The 19,271-nt window shown below is 42.3% G+C and overlaps 1 protein-coding gene across 1 annotated transcript in view; it reads left to right on the top strand.

The window, feature by feature from the left end:
- Positions 1-18,605, top strand: part of T265_03406 (hypothetical protein) — a gene marked incomplete at both ends in the record, with an annotated part of 39,987 nt that extends 21,382 nt beyond the window's left edge. Inside the window, 6 exons of the mRNA XM_009167875.1 lie at positions 4,587-4,631; positions 5,393-5,537; positions 9,076-9,226; positions 10,586-10,654; positions 16,414-16,508; positions 18,174-18,605. Coding sequence (XP_009166139.1) covers positions 4,587-4,631; positions 5,393-5,537; positions 9,076-9,226; positions 10,586-10,654; positions 16,414-16,508; positions 18,174-18,238 — 570 coding nt within the window. The remainder of the gene's footprint in view (positions 1-4,586; positions 4,632-5,392; positions 5,538-9,075; positions 9,227-10,585; positions 10,655-16,413; positions 16,509-18,173) is intronic.
- Positions 18,606-19,271: the final 666 nt, after the last annotated feature.

The following is a 19,271-nucleotide window of genomic DNA, read 5'->3' as shown; positions in this document are numbered from 1 at the left end:
TCTTGTAAAAATTACAAATATATTTATCTACTTTGAAGGTTAACTCCCATTATGGAACGAAAATACCCAATACTCTATTTGGTAAAAACACAAATTCCACATAAATTCACTAATAAACGGGACCTGTTCAACCAGATCTGGTTCGCCTCGATTTGCTGCAACTCACAGCTTGTAGCTGAGTCCTGTACCTGGGCAAGCAATGCTGTGGGTGACACTGCAGTCGCTCACTGTCTGTCCAGTGACTGCACTCACACTTCTGAGAAGTCTGTGATTTTGAGTGTTGCTGTGGCGAAAGCCCAAGTTCTGTGAACAGCGGGTGTGGTGAAATTACTGTTGTGCCGTCAGCCGCTGTCAGAGCAACATCTTGACAGTTTGGAAACACCCTGTTTCTTTTCCAATTGCAAAACTGTGTATTTAGATAGTACAGAAGCGTTGAATTGTTAAACAACCACCAGAAACATGAACGCGCTCCGAAATCTGACCACGGATCCAGTGCACACGAAACTCGTTCAAAAGATTACCTTATATCTTGTGAAATTCGAAGAGTTGGCTTCTAGTTACGAACAGAATACTGGGTAAAAATGTCTGGATGGCATCTTCGATTTTCTCATTACGTTCACTTAGTTCTTGCATTTTATTTCGCGAACCACGGAAAGATAGGGAAGAAAGCTCCCGAAGTGCGACATTAAATTCTGCGTGAAGCTGTTCTCGATATTTTCCACAACGAATGCCCCAAGCTTATAGCTTGGGTGGAAAGATTCATTTGGAAAAATAGAGATATTGGCAGCGCGTGTGCACTGATTGATTGTAGATAAGGTGGTTGTTTAATTTGTCAACTTGTTAGCAAACCATTGCCGTCACCATTCATGAGGACATCACCGTCCACCACAAACGGTGCTCTAATGAGTTCCAAACGGTCAGTGGGGAAATGCATGCGAGCAAATTTGCCAGGCTTGCCGAACAAATCAAAGCCTCCTGATATAAAACTAACTCATTTCGGCAGTGTTAACGTGAGACTTAACTGAAATGCAACTGAAATACCTACAAGTAGGCTTCATCTGAGTCAGGCGTAGGTGCCAGGCTAATCTGAAAGCGAACTATTTTCATCATAACCTAAGTACCATTTTGCCCCCAAGTTAGAAACTTGCTTGATAAAAATTATCGATCATATTTCCCTGATAAGTTTAAAGATAATCGAAACCAGTGATCGATTTTGTGAGTAGTGTTAGACCAAGAAAAGTCGCTTGAAATTTTTTGTCCAAAGATATATAGTACTTGACGCGTGTCAAAATCCTAGCACGTCAGCAGTACGTCACCAGAAGTATGTCGTAGAAGGTTTTGTTGTTAACTTGACTTTCAGCGTAGTCATCCGATCAGCGGTGGATAGGAGTCTTTTCAATCATCTGACGTTGGCTTTGAAATTCAAGCTTAGTGTTTCATCTCAGTCGCAGTACATTGTGCACCATTTTTCGTCTACTTGGTAAGTACAAGTAGTCAAACGTGGGATCATCAAATATCGGTATAAAATTGTGAACGAGGGAACAGAATTCTTTTGTTTGCTGGCTTATTTGGGTTTATTCACAGAGTTGCGTGAAACGCCCTTCTTTGAATGAATAATTGAAGGACCACAATGTACCAGGAATTTGTATGAAACAGGTGTCAAAGTCCTCGGTAGAGAGCCGCTCGAGGATGTGAAGTTACTCCAAGATGCATCATTTAGTGTCGTGCAATTGACCTACTATCAGCTTATTTTTTGATAAGCCTTTTTTCACTGTGATCAGTTTTTGTTATAGTTGCGCATATATTCGCGTCCACTCATACACTCCCGTATGCTCACGTGCCCATGAAAACATCAGCAAGCTTAGCCTGTCTGGTAGATCGATTCTACTATCGTTTTAGCGTTAATCGATCATAGGTCGGATCAACCGAAAGGTTGTCACGTGCTGTCTGGGAGTCCGCCTATATTGTGGCATCTCCGTAAAAATATAACAATGATATTACGTGGCATTATACGAGACTAGAGAATAAAGTTATGCGGTGGTAATGGAATTCAGTCGCTCATTATCAGACTTGCGCATAACTTGTACGTGGATCTTAGGTCCCGCACACAGTTGGCGTGAAGATTAAAAGGCTTCAGGACAACACGTTGACGTGGAGGACGTTCCTGTATATGCATAACACTATTCTGGCCTTTAAGGATGCCAAATGACTCGAGTTAGTTATGAAGCGTTTATATACATAACAGGTCCAACCCTATGTACATCGTACAGGTAAGTTGAAAGCAAGGGGCTCTTCGACAAACCTGAGTTGGAGGTTTCATCTCCGTCAGGTCCATTTCCCTTATTGACTACAAGCCGTATGCCAATTACTACAAGATGTCTTGAGATCCTTGAGTTGCCCGATGTCTGAGTTACCGGATTTAGTGAATTAGAAAATAACACATTTTTGGCTATCACTGACCACTATATTACTGAGACGGAGTTCAAAACGATAAAAAGATGAAATGTAGTACTCGCATTGACCATGGTTTCTTCGTAGAACACAGGTACGCTTATTGACAACTGGAGAAGGGGGGCAGATCACGGATCGACGTACAGATTGGTGGCTCCAGGTGACCCATGGGGGGCAGGTTAGTCGGTTGTTACACTGAACACGGGGGGATCGACGGATGAGACTGACAACTAAACAGTAAAAAGTAACTGGCGCCATTTGACATTAGCTAAAGATGGTCTGTCAAAAGTCGCTTAAATTAACCCATACTATTTCTTCGTGTCTGCAGTGGGTTTTTTGTTTTACTTTGTGATATTGCTTTTGTAGTTAAGTTTTGGTACACTGCTTTACGACTTAGAGAGGTCAGAAATTGTGGACAACACAGATACGTCCGCTCCATTTTGGCTGATCACTAGCAAACTGTTATTAATTGAGGGACAGATTTTTGTGGTTTTCACACGATAGGGAGCAAATAGCTACGTGAATGCAGACCGATGGATAACGGATAAAATGGATGATTATAAACCTCATGCCAGTCCAGGATAATCCGCAAATTATATCGCTTTTCTTTTTGAGCTCTCAATGAGGTACTTTTCCAGTTGATCGTTGTGGCCCAATAAACCTCGGATTACCTGCATTCTAATGAAAGGGGAGGACAACAAACGCTCAGATGACCCGTGGTCGTCAAGTAATCATATACCGATGCCTGTAGTGGCCGATGCTTGAGCAAATGTACCGGATTTTGGAGTGTAATTTGATTTTAGACAGAGGGACCAAAGGGACAAAGGGAGTGGCACAATAACGGGGAACCGCGGTGCACGACTGAACCTCCATCTACTGGACCTCTCCTTGTACCTGACACCTGTCCACTTTGGGCGCGGGTAGAACTTGGTCTATCAACAGAGTAACGAATGAGCGTGGAAGAGCTTGCGATTTGGAAACATACATCATTCAACTAAGAGTCTAAGTGGGTGTCCGGTCAACCGTATTCACAAAGAGGTGGACTGCACTTTGTACGCATCCGTGCACTCCAATTAACCGGTTTACTAAAGATCGATTTGGATATATTCTAGCAAGACATTATGTCCCTTTGACTACAGAAACTTCGGGAAATTCTAGAATGGGACTATAATCTCTCCGAATCAACTGTTGTAACTGCACAAGTTCTTATCGCATTCATCGGTTTAAGGCCAAGATAAGGTAAGAAACCATCTTTGTAACTCAAGATGGCGAATATTCATTAATAATATCAGAGGTACCTAGAGGAAGTGCTAAAAATGGAGTCTCTGCTTCACTAGTTGATCTCAGCCCGTAAGCTCATCGAAACGTAACTCGCGTACTAGACAGTGTGGATGACTGCGTTTTACTTGACGTCGCTTATGTTGAGTGACATGTGCTCAGGCTGTAAGAATGAAGTCTTGTGGCTTGGTGCGACGACACGTGACTCTATTGACTGGGCTGATCGGCAGAAACGTAGGTCACATCGGCTCTACTAAACCTCGATCGATTTTAAAATAAAAGCAAGATGCCAGGTTCGTAGAAGCATATCCCACAAATTCTACATAACACATTTATGTGAATGCTAGTTGCCGGTATCTAAATTCACCTTTATTTCGGGAACAATAGTTTGGGATAGTTGGCTCCCTATTTTTAGGATTTCTGAGTACTACTTTAAGCTGACTGAAAGTGAACGGATTATTGGAAGTTGGCCCATAGACGATTGCAAGAAAAAAGGGCTACATAGAGTGAACCTGGTGAGCTGTTCTACGTGGCACTGAAAAATTGATCCAATTGACTAGACAGTTCTGGGGATGTTTGATACATTGGCCCACTAATGAAACTAGACAACTATCCACCTCGTTGCGGTTTTTTTTACGTAGACGTAAGACTCAACTTAATGGAGGTTTATATTCAAGAGCATTGTGGGACATCTCAGTCTCTTCCCAAATAAATTTCCAGGAATCTGGGTGTTTCTCTATTGCTTGTAACAGCCTCATCACCGGTGTTGTGACCGTTGGTGGACTTGGCAAGCATTTTAATAGTTTTAGACCCGAGTGTTTTTCACGAACTCAAGACTTTTCTTATTTTGATTGCAGCACCACACAGGACGATCTGCATTTGCCAAGGAACTCAAGCGCCAGGTAAGTTTATCAAGATCTGTTTCAAGGCAAAACGTCGATGTTTTATTTTGCACAGTACATGCTATGGAATTTGACAAACCATAGCACTCATCGCTGGTCTCTACGAAATGTCTGAATTTGTGTATGCAAGACCCAATTAATCAATCTGAGTCTGGGCACTTAGGTGTCTCACTAATTACCCATACATTTAACGAATGGTTGGAAACACTAAGTCACTTTCATACTCCAAGAACCATGATCCGCTTTTTGGCGGAATCAGTCGTATGAGACAGCGATGAGGATATAAACCCTAACTTGGACACATGGTCCGTAATTTGTAGTGAACTGAAGTAGCTGCGTAGCTTGTCAAGGAGGGTCGCTGTCTCGCAGTCAAAAAACAACCGGCTTCTGTTTGAAACACTGCTATGATCACTGCCCTGACTCATAAAATGCAAGGCATCTGAATCATGTATCACCGCAAAAGACATTACATTTAACAAAAGACAATCGCTGCCTAAAATGCTCGCCGTATGGTTTCCAAACAATGAAAGCAACCCGAAAACCTTGCTGTCGCTTACGTTTGGGTCAGCGCTGTTGGTTAAATCTGTCAGACTGTAAAGACGCTCCCATGCGTCCATTTTGTCTCCCTTATTATACGTATGAATACACGTATTCATCCATTGCTTGTACTTTTGACTAGCTGCGACACCTGACAGTTACTACAGATGCAGTAAATGAGATTGTAAAATTTTTGTGCAACTGTGGCACGCACTTTCTTGCAGACGAACCAGACGAAGGAACTTCCCGCATCGGTTTTGAATCAACTTGGCCAGTACGCTTCGCATGTTTTGGTTCACTGCAACGAAAATGATGATTTTGCTCCGGCCACACAGATTATGCAAAGAAGCTTTACTCTGTACCATGAGGGTAAGTTTCCGCTAGACTGCGATTGTAACATGCAATTCATGTTGAACAACACGGTAGCACAAGGATCAAACGGGATTTCTGTCTTCGGGTTGGCAAAGTGACAGAAATGTACAGATAGACGCATGAATCTGCTGTTGCTAAGCTAAATATGACTGTTGTGCTGCTGTTTGTACCCAAATTACAAGACAGCTTTACAAGACAGTCACATGAAACTCAGAGAATTTAAATAGTTGAGACTCTACGATCAATCGGAAATAGGTCCCGAGTGATTGGTTTTCGAACACTCTGTTCCACTGCAGAACGTGAAAACCCGTATTGGAGAGGCACATCACAGCGCACTTTCCATCCTTTATGTGGGTCAAAACAACGTGATTGATCTACAAACTTAAAGCATTCTCACAGACTTTCTGGGCGAGCAGAACAGTCTTGAAGCGAATCATCCGCATTTATCGAAGAAACCCTGGCCTGCGTGGCCATATGGTTACTGAAAAAACTTGGAAGGACGTGTGGGGCCCAACTAGAAGTGGCGATGCATAATTAGACCTTGGGATCATTCACAGTTTTGTGGTTGGGTCAACTGCTTACATATACAGTTTCCCGGTGCGTTCTTATCTTGCGGTCCAAGCCCACCACTGCTTCTCATACCAGCGTGGTGTTAATTACGCTGAATTGTAAAAAATAAATTGTATACTGTAAATTGTAAAAGTAAATAAATAAATTGTAAGTGGTTGGGTTCTGTATTTCTCCACGCTCCTCAGGTTGATGCATTCCCTCGGTTTTCATCAACCTTACCTTACGACTGAGTGTCAAGCTGTACCCAACTGACGCACTAAACTCATCTGCAAATTCGTTTGGTGTTCACGGGAGACTCAACTGAGACCGAAGAATACATTTGACAGGAGATTCAGCTTGTTCCTCAGCTAACACCGACCCAGTCTGAAGATGAAGCTAACATAGTTGTGTGACAGCAGTCAATCTTTCCAACCACAAGTGTATTCAGGGTGTGACTAACATAAACGAGCTATTCAGTTGTCTTTCAGCTGAGTCTCCGGCGAAAGCCAACCTAGTGTGGAAATAGATTAAGTTCGCCTATTCCGTACGACTTGGATTAAGGTAGAACATAAGGTACCTATCCAGTGAGTACCAAAGTGTGTAACACCGAATGTGATCTGCCGAAGAGTTTTCAGTAACCTCATGAATAGCGACATTGTCTTGCATACTGTACCAGCTGCAACGCAAGACGATCTTTGTGCAGCATTCATTTGAGGAAGGTTATACAAAGAGACTCAGTTAGTTTTCGGTCGAGTCTCACGTTGAAACAAAGTCTGTGTGCTAATGGCTGCAATTCACATGATTGTATAGATCAACGCACACTGAGAAGACCGTAAAATCTGAACTTCTGTATCCTCATCGTTGGGTGTAATCACTACTGTACACTCGTGGATCGATGAGGATATCTAAGCCTATGTATCTGCAACTGCTCCTTGGAATTTACATCAATGGATCACATACGGCTAATTAATGAGGTAGCACCGTAAGTTGTCAGTCGCAAAGTACTCCGCAAGTGATCTGGTAATGACCGGATCCCCGGGAGGTTTCAGTCTCGAATCCCCTTGCACATTTTTGGTATGAAGACATCCGATAAGTTAGAAGAGCTTCTCGATTTGTCAGCATAGAATGGTTTCATTTGTGGAACAGAATAAATGCGCTGACTTCAATACACCCTTCGTCAGCTTCAAATGAAGCTTATTAGAGACTAATTATTCCCGCCATCAGCTGTATCTTAACCTGGATAATATGTATATCTAACGGATTTCATAAAACCAGAAGTGGTTGCGCCAAATTTTCTCCCGAAGCGCGAGCGCCACGTATGGGAAGCTCTGTGTTTCTACAAGAGAATGGTCCTTCTACGCGAACTCTTTTGGCATCACTGCTGCGTTGTTTTTAACCGAAAACTTTAAAAGTAGACAACAAATAAGCAACTTACTTTGCATTGTTCGACTTTTTGTCAGATGCATTTGTTTATGAACTGCCCTAGCCCAAGTGCAGATGGCTTTTGTTGAAAGTCTTAAAACATGATAAGAACTGATCTGACCGATGTGTTCTTTCACTACTGACAAACCCCACTTTCAAGGCCTATGTATACGCGGAAACTAGTCTGCCTGGCTTGATTTTAATGCTGTTCTTTATTGATGAGATTCACCACCAGCAGATCTGTTTACTGGGCACCAAATTATTAATTTGGTGGAACCTTTCATCCAAGTACGCGCTACGCCGATTTCGACTTATCTTTTAATGTCACCGTCCGTGCATGGACGAAACCACCGACGTAGCGAAAATTGGCTTGGTGAATTTCACAGAAAGCTGGGGCACCACTCATTAACGTTACGAGCTGTCCAGACCATGAAAGAGTAAATGGTGTGTGGGTGGATACTTTTGCGTGCTACCTTCCATATACCGGTTAATTTGTTGTAAATCGAGTGAGCGCATTCTCGGAAGCCGGTTGGAGCCCCATTTACAGTGAGTACTAGAACCGCCCTAAACGAAGAGGTGTCGGTGCTGACCATCCTTCACACTTTCAGTCTGCTTATGCCGGTGCATCCATAAGCTGAGTAGCTCATTAAGTTTACTGGTTAGTGTCCACTGGTCGCTTGTCGCTCGTGGCTCATTGCTTACAAATAGACCCCTTATGTTCAAGCTTTGAGACGATTCGACTCTCAAAATTCTCCATGCCTGTGTGTATGAAACTGTGCCAAATGCCCCTGTCTAAGGACAAATTTTTCCATGATCCAAGTTCACAGTTATGTAGTTGTAGATGGCTTCGGTGTTGTAGATTTCCCGTTCACGCCAGTGTCGTTTAAACAATTTTTTTCCTATCCTGGCATATCCATTTTTGCATGTCCGCAGTAAAAGCTGAAAGCATGGGACTTGAGTTTCATCCCGATTAGAGCTCATCGGTAGTGCATACCAATCGATAAACCGGCCAGTCGACCAACAAAACCAGGATAGTTCCTGGGTTGCTGTTCTAGCTGTCAGGCCAAGCTATTACATCACTCACTTGGCTGCTCAGAAGTGAAAGCTCAAAAGTGCTTCGGTGGAGTTCAGATCCAGACACAGTCAAGGTTACGCACTGCTTATGACCTCCAACCATAGTAAAGGTTGAGTCCAGTGCTCTGACCCTTTGATGTGGACCAATAAGAACGACTGCTCCAGAACAGGAGGATGATTGTTCGAACGGCAGTTATGTAAACGTTAAATCTGCGAGTGCTGCAACTACCTACTACTAGTCCGAAAAATGTCCAGCGGGTTTCGGGTGACTCTACCTGACTGAGGAATCCAACCAATAACATCACTCAGAATGCAAAATTATTTTTCAAGAATCACATGGATTCTGTCTCTATATGCAATCTTCGGTTTTCCTTAGCTCCTCATTCGATTGTTCAGCTGGCCGTAAAGTTTTCCAGAAGTTCACTCCACATGTGAACGTGGCATATATATTCGTTCTGAATATTTTTTATGCTCACCAATCTCTTTTCAGTGAGAGCGCTCTCAATGGATGAACATGGCGAACAGCACTACTTGTTCACACTGCTCCGCGATCAACCAATTTGGCAGTCAATGCGATTCTGGAATGCTGCTTTTTTTATCGCCCTGCAGACAGAACGCAGAAATCAAACCATTCCTGCCGGGTGAGTTGAGTTGTGATCCGTGTAAAATACTTTTCAAAATCTCGCTTCATAGTTATCATTAAGACAGTCCGTTTTGAAAAAAACCACTGCCCAACTTCGCTTTCTTACTGTTCTAAGTGGAGCATTATGGGATGGTGAACTATTCAACTTTGCGTGAAAAGTTTACAGAAAGTCATTTTTGAACAGGATTATGTTCACGGTGGCAAACTGTGTGATAAGAGTCGAAACATTTGCGTTCTTCCGGGAGTTGTTTACTAGCTATCTGTAGGCAATTTCGGTGACCTGAGTGCCGTTTTCCTGTGGCGCGGTCTGTGCAAGAGGAACAAACGTAAGCCTTCAGCGAGTGTTTCGGGATTCGTCGCGGTTAGACACTAATCATTATTTATTGATCTGTTCTTCCGCGGAGCTGACGAAATGTCTCTGTTTACACATGACATAGATAGAAAGCAATGTGAACAAGGGAACCCCTAGTTCTGAGGAGTCTCCTTCGAGAAGAAGATCATCATGACTCTCAGATTATCTCATTTGTTCTGCTAATCTTTTAGGAGTCATCGTTTTACCGGTTCAACCAATGTCTGTCGGGCCACAGATGGCATTTTACGCTTGAGCACCAACAGCAAGTGTGTTAGATGACTCGCAGCCGACGCGGTCTAGTCCCGCATGAAACAGTTTAGCTGTAAATTTGAACATTGTGCAGACCTAATACACTACTCATAAGGTTGTTTAAAATCCCTCAGTAACCCCTGATCGGTTTCGCCCCTTCCTTCCGGACTCATAAGATAGACGCAGTCCTAGAGTTTACGTCAAAACTGTGTTCTATTTAAAGGCAAGTATCACAAAATTTGACTCATATGCTCATCTTCATACCAACTTGGTCTTGACGGAGGTTTCACCTGGAACGCAGCTGAATCACTGTTTTGTGATTTCTGCCTTACATGAGCGTATAATTTGAACTTCGCGCAATATGGGTTCAAGTAAAACATAAAGTTGGCCGACACTTAAGTACTGCTTCTGCTCGACAAGCCCCAAGAAGAACGAAACCGGTCGTGGGCTGCTGATGAGCTTTTAGTATCCTTATGAGTACTATACACAGTATATTGCGATGTTTCGAATATCGGACTAGGCGGAATAAGAGGTTGCCAGATGCAGAATATTCAGTCAAGTTAGAACATCATGAAAGGGAGAAACAGCTGGATTTCGGGTGGTTTTGCCGTCAAAACCAGTTTGGTATGCAGCTGAATGTATAAGGCGAACGCTGAACATTCGCTGTATCTCATACCTTATTCAATTAACAATTTAGGAGATGTTTCACAGTTGCATACACTAGAGACGCCATTGATTCGATTCTGTACTTTTCAGTCTCCGTGATGATGAGACACTTCTGGCCGAGAAAGAACAACAAGAAAACGCTGCTTTCATTCAGATCAGGTAGGTAGACAAGTGTCATGGTAAATCGGTCGGATTTGATTAGTGCTTACAAAGATCTTCTTTAGTTGCTCCATCAAATTCAACATTATTCACATGAAATGAAATAAGTTTTTGCGATGTATTCGAACCATGTTTGGTAATCTGTTCGTTTGAGGTTGACGGGCAGTATGATATATACGATAAGATATATATATATATATATATATATTTATATATTCAGCTTCTTCATACCTTTCGGGAATTATCAACAGTGTACAAACCCCAAGTCTCCAGGAAGTGTCGAAATAGCGACCAATTCAGTTAGCGCGTACTTAGACAGGGAATGGCGCCACCTGTCCTTCAATCACGCATTGCACATCAAACGATCAATTACTGATTATATCCTCTAGTGACGACTTCTTAGATGGAAGTTCCTCTTCTCTCGTGAAAATCTTCTTTCCGTGAGCTTCTAATGGTAGTGCTTCTAATGGTAGTGCGCGCAGATTTGCTAATTTCCAGTTGAAATGTCGCCCCGTTGATGAAGTTAACGTTTGCTGAAAGCCAAGAAGCATTGTGGCCACAGCTTCTCTGAGTGCGATTTAGTCCTATTACAGATCAGGTGTTTGCGGCCAAACGGTTGTATTCACACTGCTAGCCGCGAGGCCCCGGCATCCTGGAGTTTCGTGAAATGTGCACTGTTTATGATTCGTAGTAGGGATGAAACGGCTTCTCGGCTTTTTTTTGCATAGATTGGTTTCAATTGGGTGACGAACTATCAACGAATGACTAGTATCTGGTCGGTTAGCAAAATGACCCGCAGGAAATACACAGAAATTGTCGAGTATTTGTTGTGAAATGCAGCAATGTTGTGGGCGCGGAATTTAGTGTGTACTGGGTACATATTGTAGATATTAGTGATCAGAACGCAGCACTTCCTTTTCAGTAGTTGTCTGTCACTTCATAAGATGGTGTAAATGTCTTTCGCATCGTTTCTTTGTGGTGGTTATAACGCTGTTCCTTAGTGTTTGGTAGGCACGTCCAACGATGAAGATGGAGTAAGTCGGAGGAGTGTACCAAAATGTATAATTGGAGGAAGCCAAGAATAGAAAATACCATACCAATATTGCTTTACCTTCGTATCCTTGTGAGTAATTTCATGCCTGGGTGTACGGTCTAGCACGTTGAGGATGAACTTCAAGAGATTGAAATTCCCCATTTAGCAAAAGCATCGTTGAAATCCCAAAACGTTCACCCCATGAGTGAACCTAAATTCAGATGTCTCACGGAAGAGGAGCAGGTCGACTGGAATGTATCTCCCTTAAAGAACATCAGACACTGCACCAATTCAAGATGACAACACTTACACGTGCGACCATCGTGGCTGCCAGCTTGATAATGCTAAAACGGAAGTCAACATATGCACATATACAGCTGGATCGGGCCCTACGAGCAAACGTGCTTGCAAGACAAAGTTAGGTGTTACTGTGTAGTTATAAAAATGGAATAACAGGCTGATCGTGAAGTTTTAAGCGATATGTCATGTCCATCCTCTTCCCAGGTAAATTATTCCTATGGCATGCCTTTCCTGAACAGCCGATTTCTACCAGCGCCTCAAACAAAACTAATGTGATCCAATATGAGCATATAACTCATTCAGGACTGTTTAAATGATAAAATGAAGCAATGATGTACCTAATTTTACCCGTATTGCTACCGGGCGTCCACGTCACGGTACTCCACACTATGAAATGTGAAACTCATGTGGCCTCCGAGCTTGGCCTGTCCTGCCCTCGCCCCTCAGGTTTCATCGCTGAGGCTGGTTAACCTTTCTACAAAACACAAGACTCATTTGAATAAAAAAATTGTCAATGCCAAACCTGAATCGGGTTTGTACTATGGGATCATTTCTTACACGACCAGTGGACCGACGTCAGATCGTGTTTATTCGTCTTCATAGTGCGACTGGCTGATAACATATTTTATACCTACGGTCTCCTCATTCTACTTGGTCAGCCCATTCCGTGATGTGCTTTACCGCCTTGATTTGCAAGACACAGTCGTTCTAACGGACAAAGTATCCTGCGAATCTTGTGACCAAGTCGATGCAGCGGCTTTTGCCGCATTCACTGGATGTTGATTATAAATTTGGCAAACGACGGAGCTGCCTTTGTTCATCCAAAGAGCCCATTTCCACAGTTTTTTTACGAAGAAACAAGGAGGAGCTTGCAGCAATCGAAGAAGTTACCTTCAATGAACATCACATTCATTGGCGAGAACGTCTGTCTGGTGAGAACGATTTGGCAATGGTTAATAAACTAGTGGGAGAAATATCCCCTTCTCTGGATAGGGACGCAAAATATCGACAGTCCCCAAACCCCACTATTGATGAACAGTGACCAGGTTTTCTTGGGAACTTGAAGACCTGAAATCATCCGGCTAACGTGACTGAAACTTACGGAGTCCGAACTTTCGAGGACGAAGTTGATCCCCATTGGTACCTCCCTATGAGCATTCCTGATACTAACCGGTATTTTTACTTATAGTTGCCGCACCAATCGGTTTGCCTGTGGCGAAATACTGTACATTGCTAAGTTAATTGAGTAAGCGATGACCAATCTAAACTTCTGTAAAATAAACAAATGGTCCAGCCGTAGAATTCTTCTGGTACCTATCTGAAGGAAGAACGAAGAAAGAGGTACTGCAACCGGAGATACTGTCCACTCATAGGCAGGAAAAGTCAAGATGTCGAAGTCGGGTTCGAACCACGGACAATCCGGTCAGTACGTTTGTGCCCTAACCACTGAGCAAGCGCGAGCTCGACGTTTTGACTGAATACTGGTAATGCCTCAAATACTGATGAACCGAATCTTTTTATGACAGTTAAGTTTTACAGGTTACTATTATATTATAATTATTGTTAGTAGACGGCGTTACGAGCAGCTCAATGCGCATAAAATCCGCTCGCTGTTCGGGCACACTTGTTCATGATAATAAACAAACCCATCAGCCTATCGATGGACAACAATAATTCCACTAAGGTTTTCATGTGTTGCTTCCTGAATGTAAATGTGTATTTCGCCTTTGCCAGTCACGACTGGTCGCTCATCTTGATGTGGTCTCTTGAAACTACGATTCAGTTAGTTTCTTTCCCATTAAGGCCGTAGTTCATGCGTTGAGGAAATTGAGTATCTAAGACGGATTATACTCGTTTTCGCACAGTAATTCTGAGGAAAGTTATGTTTCTTCGAAAATTCGTTTCAGTGCCATATTTCCGTTAAAGAAGTCATAGGGACTGGAGAGTTAGGCAGGTGAGCTTGCGATGTTTCACACCACGCACGAGGCTGACAACAGCTCCGTAGAGCTCAATGCTGGTTCCACATTTCTTGGAGTTTATCGGACAGTTCTTCCGACCTACTTGAAAAACTAATTGTGATAGACAAAGTAATTTGTGAATTAAATTCATCGTAATGATAGATTGCGTTGGAGGCAAACTTCATGTTTAGAATTTCGTCTCGATGTTAGGTGGCATTCGAGGAAGGTATTTGGTTGAAGGTCGCCCTAAAAGATTGATTCAGTGGAACCTCAGCTGATTCTGCAGCAATAGGATGTCGACGTTATGCTGATAAGCGTTGACTCTTACTCAAGATCGTGTGATGTCACGCAACTCTGTATCAACTTAAGGTAACACAAGCTATTTTTATAGAGGGAACTATTCACAATATTGCTGAAAACTCCCCGACATCCCATTTCGCCATTCATCATATAGATGAAAACTTTGGGATTGCAGCTAACTGATAACCTCCAAGGAGGGCAAAACCTCTCCTGGGCCGTCGGAGAGTTTTCAGCAATCTTCCGAGTAGTCTCCTTTGTGTTAATATACTGCGATATCTCAAATATTGTACCATTTTATACATGAAGAGGCCTTTGTGCAGCAGATTCAAATGAAGAGTATGGTGAACGAGGGATGTAGTTGAGTTCCTAGTGAAAGTCACGTTGATATGAGAACGAGTGTACTTATGGATAACATTGGTTGGCGATACCCCCATGTCAGTTACACAATAATTGAAAGTTATTCATTGTTATCACAGTTAGATTACTCTCAAATGTGGAAGTTGCATCCACTGCGTCCAAGGTTACACTCTAAACGACGTACATTACGTCACTGAGGGCTCTGAGGATGACAGCCTCAGGGAGGATGATATGATGGGGTCCAAGAACAATGGACTGATCACGGTTGGAATGTTTAGCACCGGTTAAAATTCTGAAAACTACTGCCAGAAAGCTATGTTTTGCTATCGAGTTACTCACTAATAACCAAAGTGCCTTCATTCAAGCAGGCTAAGTTGAAGATTGGGTTGCAATGCAAACAGATTGTTATTAAATTCAACTCAATTCAATTTAGCTGATTAAATGGAGTCTTCCTCACAAGGAATCACGATGACCAGACCTCTCTAGCGATTTGTAAACTTTGAAACATTGCACTAGCTTTGCCACTTCCGAGTTTACACGTAATCCAGGAAGGGAATGGAGAAAAGCTAAAGACAAATACGTTACGATTCACGCAAGATGATCACTCATAAGGAATATTCTAGAATGTCTCATCTAGCGTTTGGGGTTTTTGAATGGTGATACTTTCGGCAACCGTCCTCTTGTAAAGGTCAATTTATCACTTGCACAAAGACAGTACAACCACCCGTTATGACTGCCCCCTCTAAAGACAATCGGAGGGAAACCCACAATTTTACGTGTGAATAAAAGCTGGTGCTTTAATCTATCAAAAATACTTCAACTTTTCGAAAAGCCAACATTGAATCTCCCACGAATCCACGTTCCTTCTTCACTTCTGTCGTCCTCAGCTCGCCACCAAATTTTGCCCATTAATTTCACTTTTAATGAAGATAACTTCGTTTGCTCTGTCTTTGGTCGTAAGGAATAGTAGACGGGACATACATTTGTCTCCGTGACGGTTCTCGGGGAGAGCGGTATTTGGCTGATCTCTTTAAATTTTTCTACTCCAAATTTTGAGACAACAGGAAGATCAGTCCTTCGCTGGGACCGCGGACTAGATTTGGAAGGAAACTGTTGTCAAGGATCTTCCCAGAAGTAAAAAAATATGGTCCGTTGTGCGCCTCCCGGTTGAATGAACTTAGTTGCTGGTTCTCAGGAATATGCACAGAAAGTAGAAAAACCAAATAATGTATGGTTCAGTTTTTCACTGTGCATTCATCTGTGCTCGATGATGAGAAACCACAGATAGGGCCAGCTACCAACTGCAATCACATCTCGGATTGCTGGCTATCCTGTTCCAGTTGACAGTGGCCGGCTTAAAAACTATTTACTTGTTTTTTTAAGGTTAGCTGATTTATTTCTGACCTGGATGTGAGTAATCCTGAGTAATCCCGCCAAACATTACTGAGGCACCGAAGCTTTTTCGGACGGAGTCGTATGATCGGTGAATCTCTCTAATCACCCAAATCTCTTAAATCAGGAGGTTACCATATTACTGAATGACACCATGATGATGATACGCCTGAACCGCATGTGTAATTTGGGAGTCTTAAGAACACGGTAAATGTAGCCCTGGGATTCAGAATTCTCTATCTCATCTCTACATAAACCATTCCCGAAGTTTTGTCCACTCCGTACAGGTTTAAGTGTAAAATTCTCGAATAGTTCAATTAGAACTAAGTTACTGTAAGGCTTTGGCCAATGTGAGTTCTCCGGTCAGAGCGTAAGCATTAGACAATCGTCTAAACCTTATTGTTTTATGAACCGCTTAGCAAATTCGTATGGAGAATGCACGCGTTTGGCATTCCGAGGGAATCATGCGTGGAATTCTTGCGCAAGCAAGCAAACGGAGAAAATTTGTCAAAAGGTGAGTCTGTGCAGATAAACGTCAGTTATTACACATACAATGGTTCTGAGATTCGGGAATCGAAGCCCCATTTTTTTCTGCAATCATTGTTATCCTAAACGTTGCAGGGATGACACATTTTCGATAGTTTTCTTCTCAAAATGCTCAGGAACTTTGACGAGTTCACTCGATACATGCCCCACAAGCAAAGAAACCTGTATGTCCAGTCATGGCGTGATCAGAGTAACAGCTGTTGTAAGACTGCCATTACGATCCATCCGTTCTGCACATGCTTTCAGTTTTCTAAGATTACTGATACTGTTATGCCTCTTTGAAGATTCGTACTTTCATAGGTCCGCGCTGACGAAAATGGTTGTTTTTACAACAAAAGATGAGGCCAGAATCGAAGTCTCAAAAGTTTTTTTTTTCATTTTTGACGTTCGAAATAAAGTTTACCGGAGCTGAATAGCTTTTTAAGTTTAAGTATACGAGCTGGCTCAATGTTGGATTGAGAAACTCTGTTGCTCATACCCGGAGACCTCAAACGTCTCCAGACGTTTGTTGACCGGTATCTCTGTTACAAAACAAGAATTAAGAATTAGGATGTACTCCACGAAGTATCGCTTAAGTGAGTGACTGATAAAGGATCAGGACCCCAAAGAAAGCGTTACTGTTCCTTCTAAAGCTGTCCTGCAGAGAGGTCTGTTGTGCTATGATGCTGTAACGTGAAAATGTACCTCATCGTCCTCATTGATGGGACCCACGCGATCCCTGTTTAACGCGACTGAAAGGCATGAAACCGATCCTCGTTGCAACCAGGTTGGTTTATCCCAGAACAACCATCAAGCCAGGTTTCTTTCATCACTGCGTACCAAACCATTGTTAACTGAGGTTTGTTCAAGACAGTACAAGGTAGTTCGTTTGACACCGCCCTACTCCGAAGTGACATCCACGTGTTTGGTTGAATACTGTTCAAAAGCAGTAACACCTGAAAACGTACCAATCATTAGTCTGCTGGATATTATGCAACAGTTCAGTGAGAGAGTCACTTGAGTCGCCAGTGACACTTCCAAAAAGTACATTTCGCCAGCCTCGTGAATACGTCACCGTTGATCATTTTCTCCAAAGTGGTTTGGTGCTTAGCACCAAGTTTCTACCTACCCATCTAAATTTCACCTGGCATTGCAGCATTCTTTCCCCGTGATTCTTTGTCACTTAAGCGACAATATCTATTTCCTTTTTATTGTTATAAAAAAATGATAAATTTCCCTCAACCTAATGTGTGCTAGAGAGCAGATTTGGGATTACCAATGACCTTGGTTTATGAATAAAGTAAGTCAGCACTTTTAGGTTGACTGTAAAGTCTCCCCCGAGTTCTTTGGATAGACAGATGTGATAATGAAAGTATTGAGTAGGTTTCATTGGTATAGCTGGGTAGCGTATCTGTCTTTCACTGGTTTCTTCCGTTAAAGAGCTTCTTTGTGCAACGAAGACAGAAGACAGACAGACAGAGTGGTGTGGCTATGAACAAACATACCTATCCCGCAAAAAAAAACCCAAAAATCCAAAAGTAATACTGAATTTCTTCATGACGATGTTTCAAATTTCCACGGCAGTTTGCTTCAATACGAAGTGATAGATTTGCCAGTCCGGTTTTTGACAATATGACCATTTTTTATGTTACAGATAGATGCCGGATACTGCACACAAACCTGCAAAAACTTTACGAGACTGAAGCAAGACCGAATTAACGGGCATATCTAGAAGTCATTTAACCACAATCACAAGATCACGAGATCACCAAGGTTCAATCAATGATCAATATCTATCATACTTGCATGATATACTTGATTCCATGAGTCTTTTTGGGTATAATGCAACAATCGACTCTTATACTCTTTGAAGCGGATCTTTTTTGTCTTGGTCTTTGTTCTGAGTTGACCTTGTCATTTAATTTTATATCACTTTGGCATTGGCTATCATCATGTTCATTCTTCTTGGTGTCACCTCTCAAATCTATTTAGCCAGGTTTTCTTCAGTCCTGTCACACATTCTTAGATGTGAGTCCGCGTGTTGTTATAAACATCATTACACTAATAAAACACCGTCGTTATCCCAGTGATAGTATGAAGGCAGCCGTTTATTTATTACTGTTGCCAATGGTGAGAACTGCTGCGGGGCATATGTGTTTACATTTCGGGTGTGATTCCATCGTGTGTGCTCACAAACACTTCATTGTTGTCTATAGAAAAAGACGACTTAAAAGATGAGAAAAATGAGTTTGACAAACAAAAATCATTTTCCGCAACTGGTGTGCTTGGCCTAAAACTATATATGATACCAAACAGAAATTGCGTGAAACGTTTGTGTGAAATTCACAGTCTTGAGAAGGATGCGGTAAGTGTCGGATAATCTTATGGAACTGAGTTTTTCCTGGACCAATTCACGATCAGAAGATGCGTAAGTTTCTTTGGGACGCAGAATCGCGTTTCGTAAGGCAGGATTCCAATCGCCCCTGGGAACAATATAATAATATAATATAATAATAATATAATTCTAGCGGCTACCCAGCGTATATTTTCGGACACGTGCGCTTTGTGTAGGGCTTGAGAGGTTTCGGCCAGATGTGGTGCAATCGAACTTGAGCCGATACTCTTCCAGCCACCACCCAAAAATACGGGATTGTGTTCAACTATTCTTCCAGAAAGACACATTTTTGGGTGTCTAAGTTATCTTGCTTGACAGGAAGGCCTTTAACCCAGACATAGACCAAGTCATTATTCT

The sequence above is a fragment of the Opisthorchis viverrini genome (genome assembly GCF_000715545.1).
Source record: "Opisthorchis viverrini unplaced genomic scaffold opera_v5_48, whole genome shotgun sequence".
Classification (NCBI taxonomy): Eukaryota; Metazoa; Platyhelminthes; class Trematoda; order Opisthorchiida; family Opisthorchiidae; genus Opisthorchis; species Opisthorchis viverrini.
Note: the sequence above shows the minus strand (reverse complement) of the source record. Positions and strands in the feature narration are given on the sequence as shown.